Consider the following 22,249-nt stretch of genomic DNA (forward strand, 5'->3'; position numbering starts at 1 on the left):
GGATGCGCTCTTGCACTCTCATGACTGTATGCAGGTTTTAAGCTCTCACACAGACAAACAAGTAATTACTGAGTGTATATCACAGCGAAATTTTCACATTTTCTCTCCAGATTTTTTCTTTTCTTTTCTTTTTTATTACATCTTGTACAGTGTTCATTGAGATTGTCATTCACAAAGTTATAATAATAAGTACAACATTGGGCTGAGGTTAGGACTCATTGTATGAAATACCTCTGAAATCACAAGGTGAGCCCCGAAATACCCTTTGCAACCCAAACCTTAACATTCACACTGAAGTGCTACCTAACCTGAGCTCAAATGTTTGCATCATTCCACGCGTTCAGGCACAGATAAGTCTTCTTACAGGTGACACAAAGGACAAACTCCATTGAACATTTAGACACAACACTGTGAAAACATTTGGTGTATCTGCATATCTTTTGAGGTCATGCGTAGCATGTGCAGCTGCATCTGTGTTAAAGTGGGCACTACACTGCTGTTTGTGCAATTAAAAAACATCCTACCTCTAGGACAGCCAGATTAAAACTTTCTGGATGTTTCCAGGATACAAGCTCCTTTATTAAAAAAATTTTTTTTTTTTTTTTTAGTGTTACCTCTGGTCTATGGTTTGATCCAGGAAGATGTGGAGTTTGCATTGAGGTCCTGCTGTAACAGAGACCCCTCCATCTTATACCAATCCTCAGTCAGAGGGGAGTCTGGGCTGGGTGCCAGGGCTGCTGCCTCTAGTTTGTTGTCAACAGGGGGGTGTCGAAAGTTTCGAGGGAGTGTGGGGGAGTGTTTCAGTGCAGGTTGGTGGCAGTGGTGGTAGTTGGATTGCAGTAGTAAATGAGGTGTTGGGTTATCATGAGCATGAAGATAATGGACATGGGGCAACGAAAAGGGAAGGCGTTATGGTGGAGCACAAAGGAAAAGAAGGGGTGAAATGAGGGCGTGGGTTTCAAAAGGGAAAGAGCGGGGACAGGAGGGTAGATGTGGGGCAAGTTTGGGAGGGTAAGTGGTCAAGGGGTTGAGGGAAAAGTAAATAAAAAGGACAACACAAGGCAGGAGAGAGAGAAAGAGAGAAACAGACAGGGAGAAACAGAAGTGACGAGAAGTAAATTAATGCATGGTCAACTGTCTGAGTCCAGAAGACAGAGAAAGAGATCGTTTTTGAGCATGAATAAATGTGACATTATGGGACACAGAACAAAGTTCACAGACACCGTGGAAAGATGGAAGATATGAATGGCTGAGGCATTGTGAAGAAAAAGGAAAAGGAGAGAGGTAGAGGGACAGAGATTCTTGTCCGACAGAAGAAATAAAATGTGATACCAAGCGGTGATGGAAACACAGACAACATGAATGTGAAGAGATGGAAACAAACAGAGCAGAGCAGAAGAACTTGGTGTGTATGCATGTGTGGTAAATGCACGACTGTAGATGTGTGGATGTTTTGTTGCTAGCTGTGACTGAAGTCTCCTAACTCAGTTTATAGTGTGCTGTCCCATCCAGCGCATCTTTCCTGCATGTTTGAATGTGACATTCAAAACGTATAATGACCTATATGTAGTTTATCTGCATTGGCTGCCTCTGCACTTATATAATATATAATGTATGTTTACATCATACTGTGCCAAACATCTTGCTGTGTGGATCTGTTTACATAAGATGTGCATGTTTTGCATATCCGTCTCCTGGTGTGAAACATACCTTTCCGCACATTCCCATCTGTGGCACGGAATTCCCTGGTATTAAGAAGGAAGCAGGCTCTGTCCTGCTGGTAGCGTTCCCGAGTGGGGCCTCGCCCAATAGGACTCCTCTCATCCGGGCTCAGCACCTGGTCGATGGTGGGGCAGTCCTCATTAGCCAAGGCGGCTGAGGCTGCGTCACCATTCTGCTTAGAATCTAGTTGAGGCAAAGGAAAGTGAAAAACACCCAAAGAAGAATCATTGTGCTACAAAATTAAACATCTTGTTTAACTCAAAAAACAATTTCATATCTAATTCCTCTTTTCCGCCTACTCGGCTGTACTTGACTCGACTTGACTCTGGTTAAGACCAAACCAGTGTTGGTTTGTTTGTAACCATTTCTCTTGTTCAAAATTTGCTCTGTTTGATTTTTGTGAAGGAGTCGCTCTCATGACCCAGCCTGAGCCGTCACTACCTGGCCAATCAGTGGAACGCAGGCTGTCGACGTCACATTTTAAGCTTGATGAAGCTCGCTTGGAACCCTGGCTAACAAAGTACTTGGTACCAGATAATACTACCTAATGGAAAACCCTATAAACCGAGTAGAGTCCAATCGAAAGAGAGGCTTTAATGTTGGCAGATGGCTTTCCTTCCCTAAACGTGGTTCTGCCAGAGGTTTCTTCTTGTTAAAAAAAGGTTTTTCCTTCCCACTGCCACCAAGTGTTTGTTCATAAGGGGTCATCTGATTGTTGGGGTCATTTCTAACATTATAGGGTCTTTATGTTACAATATATCTGGCATTAATAAAATTCAATTAATGTGTCCTACTCTAATGTAGGAAAATAAAGCATGTTCTGGTCAATCCTTCTGTTTGTAAGGGGAAGCCAACCAGAAGAAAATGTCTTGTTCTACGCAGTGAATGAGCTGAGGGCCTCACCAAGATTAATATGAATGATATGGAACTATGAGTCATGCAAAGACATGTTAGTAGACAAGCTTTGCATATAATGAAATTTTTACTTGATTGTACTTTCCGAGTCTGGAGTCTGCTATCAAAAGTTTGACTGATACAACTTGCTAATAAAAACAAGGAAAAAAGAAAAAAAAGAAGAAAGAAAAGACACCGCCCACAAATACCTGGAAAAAAGCCAAGCAGACAAGATGTAGTAAAAGCACTGAAGAAATGTTTTCTGACTCACTAATGATCAGGCCATTGGAGTAATGCATTTAAGGTGCATTATTGTGGCATATGACTGACGCCTGATGCTGCAGCATGTAAAAAGCGCGCCAAGAGCCACATTACTTCGCCTCCTGATTTCACTGTTAATGCCAGAGAGATAATATGTGGGCTGACTTTCCTCAATTCGGGAAGTCAGCTCAAAGTTGAGATGCATTAAGCTGTTTTAAAAGATAATTGAGGTCATTTTCCTTCCATAATGTTTGTTTTTTCCCCCCTGACAGATGGAGGCCTTAAGGCAACGGTGAACCTACCAGTTGATCATAAATTACATATGAGTTGTGATGGGCCAGCAATTTCTCCAGGGTGGCTCAAGAATCAGCTATGCATCTCTTCTTGATCGTACTTCCACTTCTTTCTCTTGACACTTTGGTACTCAGTTAATTCTCAGTTAAAAGTCTAAAATCCTTTTGTACGCTTCAAACTACCATGAGCAAACTGTCATATTGATTACAATCATGCAAGTTCGTTTTAGATTGCTTAAAGTGGTAAACAACATAGTGAAACTTGAATTTTATCTTGAACATACACAATTTATTCATTTCTATATTTTCAACAGTAAAACAGATTGCATATGTTCTCATGATAAACATAAGCAGCATTAAAAAACAACAACAAACACTCACCTCTGTTGATCTCTATAATTTCTTCTTGGGCAAGAGGACAGTCACCTCCTATTCCTCCAGACCCCATCACTCCTCCTAAGACATTTCCCAAGATTCTTTGTGGTGATGCAGTAGCCATCGCCAAGGCATCTGGCTTGCAGTAGTTGGGGGACCCTGGTTGTGGCGCTCGGGGGATATGTTTGTTCTTCTTTTTGGGAAGCTTTTGTTTGGCCATAGCCAGAGAGTAGTACATGCCGAAGTTGTTGACAATGACAGGTACAGGCATGGCAATGGTTAGCACACCAGCCAAGGCACACAGCGCACCCACCAGCATCCCTGACCATGTCTCCGGGTACATATCTCCATAACCCAGCGTGGTCATGGTCACAACCGCCCACCAAAATCCAATGGGGATGTTCTTGAAGTTGGTATGGGCACTGGCTGTTGGGTCATCTGGGTCTGCACCAATTCGTTCAGCATAGTAGATCATAGTGGCAAAGATGAGGACACCAAGAGCTAAGAAGATGATGAGCAGGAGGAATTCATTGGTACTGGCACGCAGGGTGTGGCCAAGGACACGGAGACCTACGAAGTGGCGAGTCAGCTTGAAGATTCGGAGGATACGAACAAATCGGACAACACGCAGGAACCCCAGGACATCCTTGGCAGCTTTGGAGGACAGCCCACTCAGACCAACCTCCAGATAGAAGGGCAGGATGGCAACAAAATCGATGATGTTGAGGGTGCTTTTGAAGAATTCAAACTTGTCAGGGCAGAAGGTGACTCGAAGCAGGACCTCAATGGTGAACCAAATGACACACACACCTTCCACATATGTCAGCCAGCTGTCAGTCACCACCTCATAAACGATCTCCTCACGAGTCATGTTGCCCACTGTGACGTTCTCTGTCTTGTTGAGGATGGTGTTGAAGGCCTCGTGCGTCTCCATGCAGAACGTGGATATGGAGATGAGGATGAAGAATAGGGAGATAAAAGCCACATACTGAAAAGAATGAAGAAAAGGGTCAATAAAAAGAGTTAATGTAGGAAGAGAAATCAGAGAAAGAGCAAAAGAAAAAAGTCAAATTATGAAAATCCAGCGAGGCAAAGAACATCAGAGAAAATGTCAGCATTTTAACAGTATAAAACCTCAAGCCAACCGCAAAAGTAAATGCATTAATTATTCATTCAATTTAATTACATTAAATTAAATTTAACAACCAGTGAATGTATAACACTTATACCCTTAAATAGTATACTATCAGTTAATACTCAACTCAATATTTAAAAATGTCTTAATATGTCAGTGTGTATCCTACATATTCCAACTAATTACCACATCTTAGCCAGAAAACAAAAAGTGTGCAGAAAGCTATAAAAATATTTCAGAAGCATGTAGTCCACAAATAGAACTTATAATCAGAAGGGATAAAATAAATAACTGAAAATATGTCTGCCATATTACACTCATGTGGAGAAGGAAGTTTTCACAGGACTTTATTCAGCTCTATGCAAAGAAACTAAGAACGCCTTACTTAGTAATTAGCAGCCAGTGCTGATAATCCAATTGACCCAAATAACTGATCATTAGCAAGTGTGAGCACCTCTATAAAACCAGAGGCTTTGGCAGTTTCCCAGTCTAGAGCATTCAAGTGTGTGTTAACACAATGTCACCATCTTCCTAGTTGTGGACATCCCAGCAAATCCCCCCCAAAATCCAGCTGTGCATGTTAAAGTTTAAAATTCATGAAGGTGCAATGAAAAAAAGACTAATAGGTGTGGCTTATTTGAAAGGGTTGATAAGAGAAATACTGTCTAAAAAGAACTTGGCAACATGATTTAGATTTGCAAAGTTGCATCTAAATAAACTACAGACAGACAAGACCAAAGACAGTTTGGTTAAATAGACAGCACCGCATTTGCAGAAAACCAAACACATCACCAAAAACACTTCATGCCAAGTGTTTTGCAGCCACGGGACCTGGGCAGCTTGCAGCCAGTGAGCCAATCTATGTGCCAAACTATTAAATGTCAAATGCGAGGCCATTTCGTCCATCAGCTAAAACTTGGCTTTACAATGTAACAGTGACCCCAAACACAGCAACAAATCTGTTGCAACGTCCCAAAGTCTGGAGCTCAAACTGACTGAAATGATGTGATGAAACCTTAAAAGAGCTGTAAAAAAATAAAAGGAAGAGTGGCCAAAATTTCCTCACAGTGACGTGAGAGACACACAGAAAACAATTAATTAATTAAAGTTTTTCCTGATAAAGGTCGCGCTGCAAATTAGCCAAAACAATCACTGGGTGTATTTAGTTAGTTTTTTACAGTACTGTTTGGAATCCCATTGTTATGAAGATTTCATTAACCTCACTACTCATTTAAATATCATGCAGATGCTTTAAGGTAACATTACCCTTCACACAGTCATATCATTTGGCCTACTTGTGTGTGTTTCTTTAAATTGGATATTTTGACGAGTCTTTTCAATACTTAATACTTGGTGTTCATATTCTTAATGCTATGGTTGCATTTGGCCTATTAAAACTAACAACTCACACTAACTCCCATGCTTTTTTGTTGATTTATTATGTTGTTATTGTGAACCTCTTGTGAGAAATGTATTGCTTATCTTTCCACAACCTGGGTCCTTTCTATATACTACAATATTTTGCATCCCATGGGTTTGCCTGTTCACTTCAGAAATCTCTGCAGCTTTCCTTGACAGAAAGAAAAACAAGCCAATTTAAACCATCACACTGTCCCGCTTCAGACATCTCTGTTTTCCAGTTTGTTTCTAGCTCATCTGCGTGATCTGCAGTTTACTATATGAAGCCAATCTTTTCCCTTCACTGTAACTTGTTCAGTTGTCAGCGAATCAATGACAGTAGTGTGATGACACCAGTGTGCGAGCGGCTGCTGCACAGTCTTTCCCCATTGTGGTCCATTCCTAAGCCCTGCAGTGTATTTATAGATGCAGTATACTTTGTGCATTACCAAATAAATAATAAAACACAACCATGGCCCGAGGAGCAAAAGAGAAAGGTAATTCATACTTGAGTGGAGTCCATATATATAAGAACCATGAGTGCCCTCAGCATATTGTGAGTGCCAGCCTGTATTTTTGGCATTATGCACTTATGTAATATCAAGAGCAAAATGTTTATAAGAAGAGGCTTTATAACTGGGCAAAAAGAGCAACCAGTGCCACTTATGTTTCTTGAAAGGTCTCCTTCCCCCCCACCATCCCTTTTCTTTGGGTTGGAAATTGGATGAGAGCCTACACATATTTTCTCTAAGTGCCTTCATGACAGAAACAGACTGGGCAGAAGGCTTAATACTGTGAGCGGTTGTATTTATTGAGGACATTAGCCAACGAGCATTTAGCCAAAGACGTGACCTTCCAGGAAAATCAGTAAGTTGGTGTCCATCCTGTAATTCTTTTTTGATTGTTTCAACCATTCGTTGGTTGTAATGTTGTTTTATGTTGTTTAATGTTGGCTCAATGAATCAAGAAAGTGTAATTGCATTTTTTTTTTTTTTACAGGCTACCTCTTTGCAGCCCAAATACTTTGGTAATGTATATCATTAGATTTGCTCCTGTTTTTCTCTTTTGCTTTGGTCTGTCATTCTTGCAGCATCTGCTGTCCTTTCTGGTCTGTTTTCCCTCCCGCTCTCCTTCTCCTCTACCATCTATGCTCTTTCTTTTTTCCCCTCTCTTTTCCATCTCTACTCTCTACCTCTTTTTTTCCTCTGCTATGTTTCTCACTAGTTGGTGTCTGACCTACTTTCTCAGATTGCTGCAGTACTCTCCTCCTCTGTATCATGAAAGCACACACATACACACACACTGAGGTTCTCAAACACCCTCTACACTCCCCCACCCCCGGTATCAACCCCCACCCTCCCGTCCCAGTGAAGCGGGATAGTACCAGTGGGACCAGCACAGGATGTTCCCTTATTGGCCGAGCACCAGAAAGCCTTCACAAGTACAAATCACAACAACGAAGAGAGTTTCACCCTGAAGTGTTGTGCTCATTTTTTGTTTGTTTTTGTTTCTACTGTTCTTTTTATTCTTTACGACGTCAGACATTACTGATGCAAGGATTATAATAATAGTTAATAACTGAGTAGATGATAAGCATGGGCAACTGTAGAAAGCATGAGGATGCAGAGACTGGGAAAAAAGTGTGAGATCTTGTCTTCAAAGTGAGCTTTTCCATGTTGTCCTTTGCGCATGTACGAGCTAACACATACACAAGAGACTGCAAAAAGAAACTTGTGGCAAAACCGTAATAACACTGTATCGTTTATGTAGGTTACACAGGTGGAGACACAGGAGGGGGTGGACAAGTGGGAGGGAGACCAGACGATGCGGATCCATGCGTGGAGAAGCACAAAGGAAAAAGCTGAAGCAGTCCAGAAGCAAGGACATAGAGTAATACGAGCAAGGTGAGAGGGATGGACGAATGCCAAAACGGTTAACAAAACTCAGAGATGTGACCGAGGCAAGATTTGCTCATTGTTCTGATGATGTTAATGTGATGTGACTGTGTGATGAAAAGAAGACTTTTGCAATGACAAGCAAGAGGACAAAAAGTATGACGGAAATGATGGTGAGAGGAAGAGCGAGGAGCCAAAGAAAAAGAAGCAAACCTAACAAGAGACTGAAGGCTAATAATAAATGACAGGCCTTAGCAACTTCTGTCAAACGGAGGGACAGATGGAGCTCTGTGTCTTTTTCCAACATGTTATTCCGTACAAGTGATTTCAAAGCTGCTCAGAACTTATGCATAAAGCTAGTTTATATTACTGAATCTCACACAAAGCTGGATTAGGTGAATGTCTGAATGTCAAATACGTCCATCTAATCGTTCTAGCACAAAAGTGGTAGAATCTACACTACCAGCCACTTCATTAGGTACATATGTTCAGCTATTTGTTAATGTAAATATCTAATGAGCCAATCAAATGGCAGTAAATCAATGCATTTTTTAACCTCCTGAAGTTCAAATCGAGCATCAGAATGGGAAAGAAAGGAGATTTAAGTGACTTTGAACATGGTAAGGTTGTTGGTGCCAGAGAGGCTGTCTGAGCATTTCAGAAACTGTTGATCTACTGAGATTCACTTGCACAACCATCTCGAGGGTTTAAAGAGAATGGTCTGAAAAAGAGAAAACATCCAGTGAGCAGCATCTCTCAAAAATGCCTTGTTGATGCCAGAGGTCAGAGGAGAATGATAGGAAGACAACAGTAACTTAAACAACCACTTGTTACAATCAAGGTGTGCAGAAGATTACAGCTGGGCTACAGCTGTGAGCTAAGAACAGGAAACTGAGAATATAATTTGAATATAATTTGAAGGGTCTTACCAAAACTGGTAAGCAGAAGAAACATTTCCTCTGGTCAGATGGGTTTTGAGGTCTGTGACATCGTTCGCGTGGTAGAGTCAGAATGTGGTGTAAGCTGGATCCATCTTGCCTGGTATCAACAGTTCAGGCCAGTATGGTGTGGTGTTGTGGCAGATATTTTCTTAGCACACTTTGAGTGAGTGTTGTTGCTGCCCATGTCCAGACCTTTATGGAGATGGTTAAAAGTGTACAATGTTCTGATTGCTGCTTCCAGCAAGAAATTGTGCCATGATGCAAACTGGTTTCTTGAACAAGATAGTCACCAGATCTCACTCAGTAGAGCATCTAGATCCTCATTATGGAAATGCAGTCAACAAAACTGCAGCAACTTTGTGATGGTGTCGTATCAATACGTATCAAAATCTGTGAGGAATGTTTTCAGCACCTCGTTGAATCTATGCCATGAAGAATTAAGGCAGTTATGGAGGAAAAAGAGGGTCCAACCCAATACGAAGCAAAGTGTACCTAATAAAGTGTCCAGTGGGTGTTTTAATCTCTTTTCACTTTTGAATTCAGTCTTTATGTTGTTGTTTTTCTCATTCACGTACCTCATATACCTATATATAACATAATTATGTGGGCTCAGACACAGTAGATGCACACACCTTAAGCTTTTATACATCATTTTAAAAAAGGCCAATTTTTATCTACTCACATATTAGCACCAAAATATGAAAGTTAAACAACTTTGTTTGAGCCGATCTGACAGTGAGCTCAGCTCACGAATTTAATACAGTGAAAATAATATTTCTGCTAAACCAAATGTAGCTGAGCGCACTGTTCACGAGCTTGATTTGTTGCAGAATTTTGTCTTAAACAGAGCAGATCTGTTTAGATTATTCAAACACACACATCTAAAAGCTGATTTGATTCCAGCTGCAAGAATCACTTCTGTTTACACTAAATAACGTTTTCTTTTAACCAAAAAAAACAAAACAAAATACCTCCAGTTAACTCAACACAAAGGGAAAACAAAACAAAACGAAAACGAAAGCGTTAATCATCTGTTTTCATCAATCAACAAAATGCAGTGAATGAACAAAAGAGAAATCTAAATCAAATCAATATTTGGTGTGACCACCTTTGCCTTCAAAACAGAAAACAGCATCAATTCTTCTAGCTACACTTGCACACAGTTTGTGAAGGAACTCGGCCGGTAGGTTGTTCCAAACTTTGGATGTAGACTTCCTCACATCCTTCTGTCTCTTCATATAATCCCAGACACATTTGATGATATTGAGATCAGGGCTCTGTGGGGGCCCTACCATCACTTCCAGTACTTCTTGTTCTTCTTTACGCTGAAGATAGTTCATACTGACTTTCGCTCTGTGTTTGGGGTCATTGTCCTGCTGCAGAATACATTTAGGGCCAATAAACAATCATTTATAATTCTGAAATCATTCTTTTGTTTACAGCATTTTTCACACCTGCCTAAAACCATTGCAACTGTACCTGTAATGCTGGCACATCAACTCTTCAGCTGTTATTTTTAACTTATAAATGACTAAATTAATACAAGGGGAAATTTAAACTGATATTTTGGGTGTTATAATTTAATCTGGAACAGTTTTAAAACGATACTTGATGTAATAAAATTCAGAGGCGCTGTATATTTTTGATTCACCGTGCCAAAACCTTTAACACCTGCTGAGCTGGCACATAGTCGGACTGCTCTTAATGAGAGGCATTGGCTGACTTACAGAAAAAACAGAGTAAGTTGAGAAAAGGTATTGTTTAAGTTTGTTTAAGTTAATTGCACATTACACCGTTCATTGTGCATTACATGTGTACATATATATTCTGCACCCAGCTAGAGTTGCTTGTAGTTGTAATGTGGTTGTAATCTCAGGTGTACCAGTACACTAATATTTTAAGGTATTACACCCATGGGTAAGAAGTCTGTGACCCCTCTCTGATGGCAAAATTGTAAGTGATGACCTAACAGTGGCTGAGGAGCTGCCATCGTCCACATGGAGAATAAACAGGATTATAATAAATTATAGTCAGTGCTAGCTCTAAGCCCTGAAAATTTATGTTTTTATCATCTGTGTTAACCACACTGACTTCTGCTATATAATGATATACAAATATCATAAATATAAAAGAGTCAAATATAAATTTATAAATGTATCAAATGAAACTGCCATTAAGATGGACCACAAGAATGTGCATGCTCTAAATGTCCGAGTGAGTCTTTGTGCCGTTCTGGCTGTTTTGTGCTATAGAGATGATTTCATTACAAAAATAATGATGACTCAATTAAGCATCATATGAGTCACGAGTCACAGTTCTTGGGTAAAATGACTGTTTTTCACTCTTTAACTTAACAAACAACAATATTTACTTACTCTTCCATCTTCCTTTCTTTATTAGCAAATTTCTTGCTTCATATTAAATTAAACTTTTGGAGTTGGATGTTTTTCCTAGTAGGAAATCTTATACACAGAGGAAAGCACTCTGTACTGAGAAAGCTTGACCTAACAATGACAGATAAACGTATTCAGCAAAAACAAAATGCAAAGACACATTCGGGTTTGGGTTTCATTACCCTGGCAGCTTGAACCAAAAGTACTGCAATTAATTTGACTGAGATGAGCTAAAAGCCACAATCAATTATTGCTCCTGATAAAACAAAGGTCCATTCATGTTTTCAGTGAGTAAATCGAGCCGTATTCACAGCAGCAGAGTACAGTAGATTGCACAGTAGATGCGAACATCAAATCAATACTACTCAATCAACATGGCAAGCAGGAGTTTTCTGGCTCTGAGGGGGACAGAGAAGCACTCAGACTGCTTGAACATTAATAAAATCTGCTTAAATCTTTTCATCAAATCAGCCTGCAGCACACAGCTGCAGAGCCTGTGCGTGCATTCGATGCATATACATCTGTTGGTGTAAGTTCCTGGCACCAAACGTGTGCGTGTGTGGACATGACTCACAATGTGAAAGAGACAAACAGCCTATGGGCACAGGAGGTGTGTGCGCACACTTGCTGATCACAGATAGCAAGTGGTAGCTGCATGAGCACTGCATTGAAGTGATGGAGAGGGATGAGCAGGGAGACAGAGAGAGAGAAGTGGAAGAAGATGATAAAAGGAGGAGTAGCAATCTGTCACTTCACACTTATTTATCTCCTTGGGCGCTTTGTTCTCTCCCGCCATCCCTTTTTTTTGTCGCTGTTGTCGTCACAGCAACGTAAAGGTGTGCACTCTGGACGATGCTCTCGGTGCGTAGCACTTACAGGCACAGGTGCAATGTGGTCAATTCCCTACATTAAAGCTAACAATGACCTTCAAGGTCCAATCGAGCCCACCACACCGTCCCACCACCTTCCTCCTTACTCTCTAGACACCGAAATTAGATTTTGAAAGATCATCAACATAAATTTAAAAGAGCGGGAGTCAAAGATGGAGAGAGGAGCAAATGAAAAAAAGAGCCTCTTTGAGAGAGCGAGAGAGAAACTGCGAAAGGAAGTTGATCAAGGCGAGCGCTGATTGTGTTTCCGATGGATGAATGAAGAAGGGAGAGCAAAGGAATGGAGGTGGAGGAGAAGGAAAGGAAAGAGGAGAGAAGACAATGAGGGGCAGCGGAGAGTGAGATTGCAATAAAGAGACAGGGAGCGAGGAAGGAGGAGGTGCTGGGAGTGCACGAATGTAAGCGATATAACCGAGGAGAGATTGTCGGAGCTGATATTAGCCCTACAGGCATTTTTGCATGCATGGCGGTGCGCTGCGCTCTTCCTTAACGGGACCCTAGTGGCGCTGTGTTTACTGCGGCACCATCCAGAAGAGCTTTATCATTACAGTATTACCACAGCCCTGCCTGGCTCTGTGTCACCATGACAACCACTGCGTTAGCCTCTGCTTTCAGGCACCAAGGACAAGACCAAGCCAAATACTGCTCCTACAGCTGGCATAGAGGGCTGAATGTATACAGGAGCAAGAGCCAAATTGTGATCATTTGGTCCAGACGCTGATTGTCCAATCAAAGGCTTTAGTTTATCAAGTTAAGGGCGCGTGACCTTGACAGTGATACATAAAGGCAGGTAAAGGATTTTGCTTCTCGTTAACGAGGCTTTTGTTTGATTACTGTTAGTATGACAATCAGGGAGCGGTGGAACGTGGAGTCTTTCCCAGCAGGGCAAAGCAAATGGAGGGGGGGGGGGACCGCCGCTGCGGAGTCAGCACTGATAAGGAGACACTGAAGGATGATCTGAAATCTGAACATGAATGAGGCATGAAAAATGAACATTTGAACGATGTGAAATACAGAACCCTCTCCTGAAGGGCAACCTGAGCAGCGGCTCAGACCGGGATCGGGTGATTAGTCTATTATCTTAGGTGAACGACCGCGGCCATCACTCAGAGACTTCCAAAGTAACCACTTAGCGTGCAGGGCGAGTGTAACCTTGGGTGGGTAACGGGAATAGCCTTCACTTGTGCCATCATCATCATCATTGCTGCAGAGCAATACTGAAATTGATGGTTTTGTTTCTTTTAGTCCAAGATCATCAAAAAGAAAAAAGAGAAGAAAAAAAAGAGTGAAACACCAAAACTAAAATGTCAGGAAAAAGAGCGTGCTCCCTTTACCGACACGTGAAGTGGGAGACTGTGACAAGAGATGAAGTCTGAATCAGAGAAGAGAAAACACGCCTTCCTCTTTTTTCAGAACTGTATGTTTTCTTTTTGTTGAACTATGAATGACTTATGTCAGTTTACTTTATGCAGCTTATGAAATATGTCCATGTGAACCACGATTACATCATTTTGAATCCAGTCCACTGACATACAGCTAATGCCACAGTGGCGTTCCAACATTGCAGTTTAAAAGCTACACTTTAGAAATTATAATCAAAGCAACTGCCATGTCTCTGCCAAGTCTTAAGCTGTCCCTCTTTTCTTTATGCTTTGCAAATGCAAATGTGAAAATATGTGCAAACATAGATGGACATACTTTATATAAGGCAACAACGAAGCTTGTTCAATTCTAACGAGCAAGCGTTGGGATGACTTTCTCTCACCCTCAGTCCGAGGCAGACAAACTAACATACACACACTTTTATACACATAACCTCAAACGTGCACACAGACACACAGCAGACACATGAGACAAGCAATCACCTCTATTGAGTCAGACCTGTTGTCACTGATTTTTAGGTCCAGTTCTTGTGTAATGCCGCATTCTTTTCTCCTCTTTTCCCTTCCTTAAGAATGGCTTCTGGACAACCACCCTTCCAGTGAGACCATTGCTGGCAGGTCTTCAGTGAAAAGCAGAATCCGCCAAGGTCCTGTGTCTGGTCTTTGGTGGATATTTTTCTATTATTTAGGGACATGACTTTCCTACACTGCTCATCTGCCTGCTGCAGATAGGCTTTCAATTTTTCTTTCTCCTCCCACTTGTCCAGTTTCCTCATTTCTTTTTGTTTAATTACACACTTCACATAATGCCAAGATATATGCCAAGTTTTCATCTAATAGCATCTAACAAGTGTTCTCTTTGCTATTTTTCATAGATTCAAGTAAAGAATTAGGAACAAATTATGGAGTTCTGCAACAGGCTGCTGGTAACAAAGAGCCTAAATGTCTTATTTGCTGAGTTGTCACACTGGTTCATCTCTTGAATTTAGAGACTATATTACACTTGAGGGATTCATAGGTCAGAAAAATATTCCTCTGAAAATGGTCAGGTAGAAGCACTGAACTGAAAATGAGTGGAAAAAGTAGCCAATTTCTCAAGAGAAACACTAAAAATCTTCAGAAAACCTGGTGAACTTTTGCTCAAGACGACACAGCACTGTAAGAAGTGACCACCAGCAGCCAGACGGCTTAGACTCCTCCCAGTCAGGAAACAGTCCAGCACAAACCTAATTTTACATTTTATTTAAAAATATATATATAAATAAACTACCTGAAATCAACACTGATGATTAAAAAAAGTTAACAGGACAGATTTAACAGAGATGGCGCTGTCTAAATTTATAGCACAAGACAAAATCAGGCCAGTGTTGCATAACCGGATGCTGTTCAGGAACAGTTCCATCACATTTATCTTTGTTGACAATTGATGGAAGCCAAAACTGTAAATGAAAGTCAAGTTCCATTAATTGTTGAGCTTTTTTTCTCAGGATAAACAACACGGGTGGGGGAAAGTGGCACAGAGCGAAGAACATGCAGTTAAAGCCCCTACTAAGGGGTCACCCACCGCCCAACACGGGACACTGCGGAATTTGCAGGGCAGGAGAGGTGAGGCATGAAAATGATGGGCCTGGTAAATGTGGCACGTGCAGCAGGACAGCTACATATGTCGAATTATCAAACGCGCGAAACACGTGGCCACATCCCACGCTCGTACGGATGCTTTTTCAGGCTTATCAAACCCTGTGAATCCACGAGGACATGAAAGAGTAGAACGTTGACGGCTGGACCCAGGATGTGAGATATAATTAGCTTCTGCTCTGGTTAATCCTTGCGTATGTTTTATTTTCTGAGAGCCGGAAACGCTGACTTTCAAGGGTCAGTGCTCTTGGAATTGATTCAGGTAAAAATTCAATCACAACGCGCACTTCTGTTTCAAGAGATTCCCTGAATGAGTCAACTCCTTGACATGATACAGTCAAATCGGTAAGCTGTTGCACACACATACACACACTCTCCAGCTCTCTAGTCGACACGTCACAGTGTCGTACATGCTCTGCAGCATTCAGGTCTCCTCCATTTCATTCCCACTGCAATCCTGTTAAGCTGGGGGAAAAAAGAAATAGAAAGGCGCCACATGGAGATAAACTGAGAGCATGTATGTTTCTTCTTGTCTGCTCTGTATGTGGTTCAGACTCTTTTGCCATATATTTCCGTTTCTCCTAGCGACACAGCTCCAATCTCTCTCAGTCGATCTTTTTTTCTTGGTTCCTCACCCTGCAGTCTCCATCCGTGCTCTCCTATCCTGCTTGTACTGTCTGAGCCTCTAAAGCGGGTCTATTTTTCTAAACCTCCTTTGTCCTTGCTTCCTGTCCTCTCCCTTGTCTGCCTCATTACTTTGTCCATATTCCACCTCTTATAAAAAAAGAAGACGCATCATGGAATCTGAGCAAATGCAAACTGCTCATAGAGCACAACAACAACAAATGAAGCTAGGAAACTTCTCCGAAAATTTCCTGATCTAAACAAATGTTTGCACACATTTCCATCCAACTCTACTCCAAAATCAGGCTTTTACACGCTTATATAGATCCTCTTTATATTTAAAATGGTCATATACACACACTCCACATTGCCTCTGCTGCCACTTGGACACTTGGGTCGCAAGTAAGCAGATGGTCACACAGGAATTGTCCCAGTGACGCCGTCTAATGTCATTTTCCAAGGGAATGAGCAGGGATCCAGTGTGAGTGTCTAAGTGCCACGTAAGTGTGGTGAACCGAGCCAAGACGCAAACCTGTTACTGTAAAAGCATACGCCTTATTAACCACACGCTGAATATCAGCACAAAAGGTATTTGATAATAAACTGTTCCTTTAGGTAATTCTACAATAATTACAATTAAATAATCATAATTACATTAAATTCCAAAACTGAACTGGTTGGGAATATTTTGTAAGTTATCCTAACCTGAATCTTGAATCTCTTTGGGTTGCATCCCAATGGCTGCCGACCTCCACTCTAGGCACATTCTGCAGGCTCTACTCTCAGGAGAGAGGACACAAAATATAATTTGCCCCTCGAGACTTTAGAAGATGTGGCAGGTTCTCCTTTGCATCCAGAGTTATGGTATATATTTCTTGAGGGTAGTAAAGTATATCATGATAAAATACAGTTGTTAAAATTAATATTTGAATGCTACTATCTTCTCAAATGTAATAATTTGCTGTATTTCTCTGATTTCTATCATTTCTATCATTCAGACAAAAAATAGTCTTAATAAAAATATTGATTAATTCCACCCTTGTGTGATTATGGGAAGCCTTTTTTTTTTTGGTTTAATTTAATAGCAAACTAACATTCAGTTTGTTTAACGCTTTATCCACACGTGAGTGAGAGTGATCCGCAGGATGACGTGCGGAGGCATGAAGTGATTTATCAGTGTGCTCTAAGTGCGCACACTCAGCTGACCGGTTTATGGGCAGCTACCCTTACAGTGTACAGGCCAATGTGTACATGTGAGCGTGCTCAGAATGATGTATGTCCGGCCAGGTGTTTGAGGGAGTCAAATGGAACATGCGTGCCATAATAGAAATGGATAGCGTGTTTCTCTACCACACTAAGACTTTCTCCAGACACTGCTGGATATCGTTTATGAATTATTGACTGCCTTTACGCTGTGAAAGGACTTTTGATTCAGCATGCAATTAAAACGTTTTTTTTTCTCCTGCCAGTATGTGCACACGGTGTACTCCTTTGTTTACTCATACATGTGAATGTAGCAGTTTGTGTGATCACTACAGTACAGAGCACATCGCTCCTTTGCACGATTTGACAAGACTTGCCCCATTTAGGGAATTCAGACTCCTACCACTGTAATCGGCTCTGGCACCGTGCGAGCTCTCCTCCACGCCACTGTTCTGAATGTTTCCAATCCCAGAGAGCGCAAGAGCAAAATTGCCACTATGTTGAACTAATTGTGTGTGCAGTCCTAAAGAGTGCTGATTCAGCACTTAACCAGGATGGCTAAATGGACCAAGGCCGAGGTGAAGGAGGGAGACGGCTGAGACAGGCATAAAGAGCGGGAATGTATTAGAAGTGCTTAATGCTTCTGCCTGAAATATGATGCCGTGTCTGTAGTTTGACATTTTGGCAAATACCCTTATTTGTTTTCGCTGCCAAGAGCGGAGAGATTGATACTGCTTTCATGTGTGTTGGATAAATATGTTGCTGCAGCCTGCAGCACCAGCCGTAACCTTAACTTAGAGACAGCTAACCTCTTTCAGTCCCAAACGTAACGAAATGAGCATGCCAGAACATGCAAAAGTCACCAATATTGTCCCATTTGTGTAAGCTGTACAAGGCCAAGTGTATAAGAAGCAATTCACAGTTTTCAGAGGGTTATGTGTCAGTCTAGTTCCTGGCTCGGAGCAGTTGCCAGGCAACCAGCAGAGCCTTCAGATAGTCACTGGTCCTGGCTAAGACATAGCTAACATAACAGCTGAAAGATTTAAAATCAGTGTTGTTACACTTCGATTTTTGTGCAGGTTACACAGAATGTGTTATTAAGTGACATTCAGAATTTGCTAGTATTTATTACTCAGACCCGGCCTAACTGTTTCCATCTGTTTTCAGCCTCGATGCACAGCTAAGCTAACCAGCTGCTGGCTGCAGCACAGCATTAACTGTACAGGCATGAGGGGGGTATCAGATGTCTCATCTAACACTCAGCAAGACAGGGGCTGAGTATATTTCCCAAAATCTTGACCTACTCACTTAACCTCTTCCTCCCTGGAGGTCTGTTTGTTGGGTCCAGGCTATATCTGTTATAAAAAAGGGCAACAAATGCTTTTTTTGCTTTTTAAAGGCTTGGGGTTTTTTGAAGAAGAGTTAGAAGTCATGATTTCTAGAATAAGTACAATAATTCTGGATTTGGGCTTGTTGATAAAAAGTTGCGACTTATTCTCTTATGTAAAGTTTTGATTAAACTGAAGGAAAATTCATAATACTCAATAAAGTTGGTTTGTTTCTGTTTAAATTTCACTCTTATGACTGGTAATAATAAGCATAAGGACAATAAAATTCCCCAAAATGTGTCTTAATTGCATGCTTATTTTGTCCTAGCCTAGAGCATGAGTGTCAAACATATGGTCTGTGGGCCAGAACCTGCCTGCCAAATGCACATCTTTATATACATTGAAAACTCTAGAAAGTTAGGGAACGTATTGGGACACAGGAATGCAGGAAAAATGCAGGAATGTATTGTGTCGCATTTCCTGTGTTACAAGTTGCAAAAATAGCTAATGTCACAAGAGGCAGATGTCCCAAACTGTTTTGTTCTTCTAATGGATCAGTAATTCTGGAGTAAAAATAGAATGGAAACCTCCTCGCAAGCAGAAATTCTTTTATTTATTTATCTTTTTTTAAATGTTTGCATTCAGGAACAGATCACGCGTAGTTGCAGTGACCAACTGTTCGCCCACATGGTTAGGGTGTTGCATGCTCAACCTCTAAGTAACCACTTTCAAAATCAAGGTGATCACACAGGTCGCCTGGTGGACTGGACTGTTTGTGTAGACAGTAACAGATATCAAAGTTAAATGCTGTTTTATCACAGACTGCATGTAACTGGGAACTTGACCCCACAGCTTTGACTTTGAAAATTTCCCTCTGAAAATGGCAGCTGGCTGTGAGCGGGTGCAGACCTGGTCCCCATCTTCAAAGCAAGCATCAGAAAGGAACAAGACTGCAAGTTGCTTGCACACAGCTACGATAATCTTGGATTTGGTAGTGTGAATGTAGCATAAACCAGAGTTATGTTTCTTAAGGCATCTGGGGCTCTTTTATCATCTGTTTTTGTTAATGCACAGTTCAATAAATGTGAGCTTTTTAAGAATGAACTAGTTGAAGAAAGGGAAAAATGTGGAGGTGTTTTATATAAGGTATCATTAGCAGTTTTACTGGCCCACTTGAGATCAAATCGAGCCATGAACTAAAATGAATTTGACACTCATGGCCTTGGGTAAAAAAGGTTAAACTGATACTATTTATTCAGTTTAGTCAACTCTTTTTTTCCCCTCTAACACCTCAGATTTAAGTGTAGGCATTCAGATGGCTTACTTACAGCTGCAATGTATGCGGTCCTATATATATGACTACAAAGGTCACATCAGGCTCTTTTTGGCCCTCTCAGGTGTTGTCTGCTTATTCAAAGGTCGTGCTTCTGTCCTTGTTATGAAACATCAAGCATTTATCCAGTTATGTATCGCCAACAGTGAGAGCTCAAGTTACAAGCCAGCGAACGGAGGGGACAGGGACTTCCGTCGATGCAAACACAACACGAGAAGGCCTGCAGTACAGAACCTTGTCAGTGAAAATTGAAACAGAACAAAATATATATTTACCAATTGCAAGCACAGGAAAGGCAGGTTAAATAAATGCCACGCCTCTACTTGATCTGAAAAAACAGTTTATCTTAATGAACTTGATAACGTGCTTAAAGCTTTAGGTATTTTGAGAATTGTGGGGTTTTTTCTGCTTATTTGCTGAATGGTCATATAAGCACAGAGTCTTATCCTCTCTCCAGTAATGGAAGAATAGATTTGCGATCAAGAATCAAATTAGGGCCTCCTTTCCCTTTCTTTGCTATTTTCAGATGCAGCCCACAGGGAGGGGATCTAGAATGGAAGTGGGAAAATAGGCCTTTTTAGCAGGATTGCGTTTGAATGGAAGTAATTGGGAATCACTCCCACTGCTGAAGGTAGAACCTGAACTCTGGATCCAAAAAAGCTGCACATTAAATAAAAATGCAATGATTTGAGAAGTATTTAAACATGTTATCTAAATGGAAACAGAATAAATAAGACACAGTATTTCTCTAGTATTCTGAGAAAAAATGGTTTAATGAAAATAAACGCTCATTTAAACTTTGATGGTGCAAGAACTCTTAAAAAGTTGGGAGAGGGGGATGTTTATCGCTGTGTTACATCACTTCTTCTTTTAACAACACTCTGCAAGCACTTGGGAACAGAGGAGACCCACTGCTCCAGTTTTGAAAGAGTTTTGAAATAATTTTCTCATTGTTGCTTAATAAAGGATTTCAGCTGCAGGCTGGGCCCGCCACCAACACAGGATTTTGAAGACCGATATGACATGCGGTGATTTAGAAATCCAGTAAATGGGCCGATATTTTTTTTTCTTCAGCACCAGAAACATAAACAGATTTGCCTAATTTCTGCTATGTTTAGTTATTTATGAGTTCTTACTAAGATGACATGACAATGCGGTTTAAAAAATAATCATTTTATTGTCACTAAAAGCCGTTGGCTATTCTTGCTCTGCTTGGATCGGCTGGTTTTTCCGATTGTGGCAGGGAACTGGCTGTTATTTGCCGTAGGAATTTGCAGACAATAGACAGTCACCTTCACCACAGTTTCCATTGAGATCCTACCAGAATTGGGAGTTTCTGTATTTGGAGCTGTGTAGCTCTGGGGCAAACAGAACTGGTGCAAAAAATCTCACAAGACTGCTAAATTAGAAGTGACCCAGTATATAGTATAAATCCTCTGCCAGTTAAAATCAAAAGAGGGCGACATGCTTTATTGAAAATTGATGTAATACTTTATCAAAGACCTTTTTACTACTGCTGTCTATGAGCCAAATTAGACAACTAAAACACTTTTTTTTTTTTGTCTTTGCATACGTAGCTTTTTAGTGACGAGTCTTAACTCAGATGTATTGTCTCCAACATAAACTTAGGTTACATAAATGCCTGTCAGTACATCCTTTCTGTCTATTTTCTACCCGGAGACAACCTGTTCTCAGGCTGTGGCATAGTGGCAGGTCAAATTTGTGTTTATGACAGCATTGTGCGCTCCAGCACTGAACACGGTGGAAAAGAACTGCAAACAATGAACCACAAAACATGACCTTCAGGGAGAGGTAGGCTCTGGACAATCTCTCCCCCCCCCCCCCCCCCTTTCCAAAAAAAGACTCAAATACAGGCACACAAAGTCAGATTTGGTGGGGCCAAAGGGGCGTCTTGTACATGCTGAGCGGCAAATGGTGTTTTGTCAGAAGACTGCTGACAAAGGCAACTGGGCCCTTTTGGTTTGAAACTGGAAGTAACTGAAATACAGCAAAACCAGTGGGACAGTGGCGCTGTATGACAGGATTATAACAGGTAATCCATCAGTTAATAGCAGGTTGAAAAGTAGATTATTTTAAACACAGCAAAATATTTGAAACAGTACAAAGAATAATTAGTTCAACATTCTTATAGAGATCTATGTTTAAGTGGTGTTATTGATCTGGGTGTCACATTCATACAGATTAACTCCCCTAATCCAGGCTTTAACATCAGTCCCGTGTTTTTTAAGTGTCTGTTTAATTTGTTATTACACCATACATTTTTTAAGGTAACTAATAATTATGAATCAGCTGTTATTGTCTTCATCATTAGCATGTATTCAATCTGTCGAGTGACAATTAATGGCACTGACAAAACATTACTATGTATTAGTAGATTATATCTTATTTTTTTGCGATCGCTGCTGTTCAAGCAGACTTGAGTTTAAAACACTAAGTTGAGGAAAACATCAACAACAAAGGGAATAAACAGACCAAGATCAAAAATCTGTCTTAGCTCCGCTGGAAAATCTATGTCACCCAGGC

General features: G+C 40.9%; 1 protein-coding gene across 6 annotated transcripts in view; it reads right to left on the minus strand.

The window, feature by feature from the left end:
- The window catches only part of LOC147323197 (voltage-gated potassium channel KCNC1-like), a 56,952-nt gene that overhangs the window by 23,160 nt on the left and 11,543 nt on the right, over positions 1-22,249 (minus strand). For 3 of the 6 annotated variants that reach the window (XM_086303426.1, XM_086303427.1, XM_086303428.1), the window contains exons 3-5: positions 3,552-4,533; positions 1,711-1,905; positions 615-743 (exon numbers count right to left, since the gene is read on the minus strand). In XM_086303426.1, coding sequence (XP_086159552.1) covers positions 622-743; positions 1,711-1,905; positions 3,552-4,533 — 1,299 coding nt within the window. In that variant the 3' untranslated portion in view covers positions 615-621. The remainder of the gene's footprint in view (positions 1-614; positions 744-1,710; positions 1,906-3,551; positions 4,534-22,249) is intronic. The other 3 variants (XM_086303425.1, XM_086303429.1, XM_086303430.1) reach the window with 1 other exon arrangement.

The sequence above is a fragment of the Aulonocara sp. 'chitande type north' Nkhata Bay genome, linkage group LG8 (assembly GCF_057382095.1).
Source record: "Aulonocara sp. 'chitande type north' Nkhata Bay isolate Kocher_YH1m ecotype deep benthic linkage group LG8, A_spYH_male_GT1.1, whole genome shotgun sequence".
Lineage (NCBI taxonomy): Eukaryota > Metazoa > Chordata > Actinopteri > Cichliformes > Cichlidae > Aulonocara > Aulonocara sp. 'chitande type north' Nkhata Bay.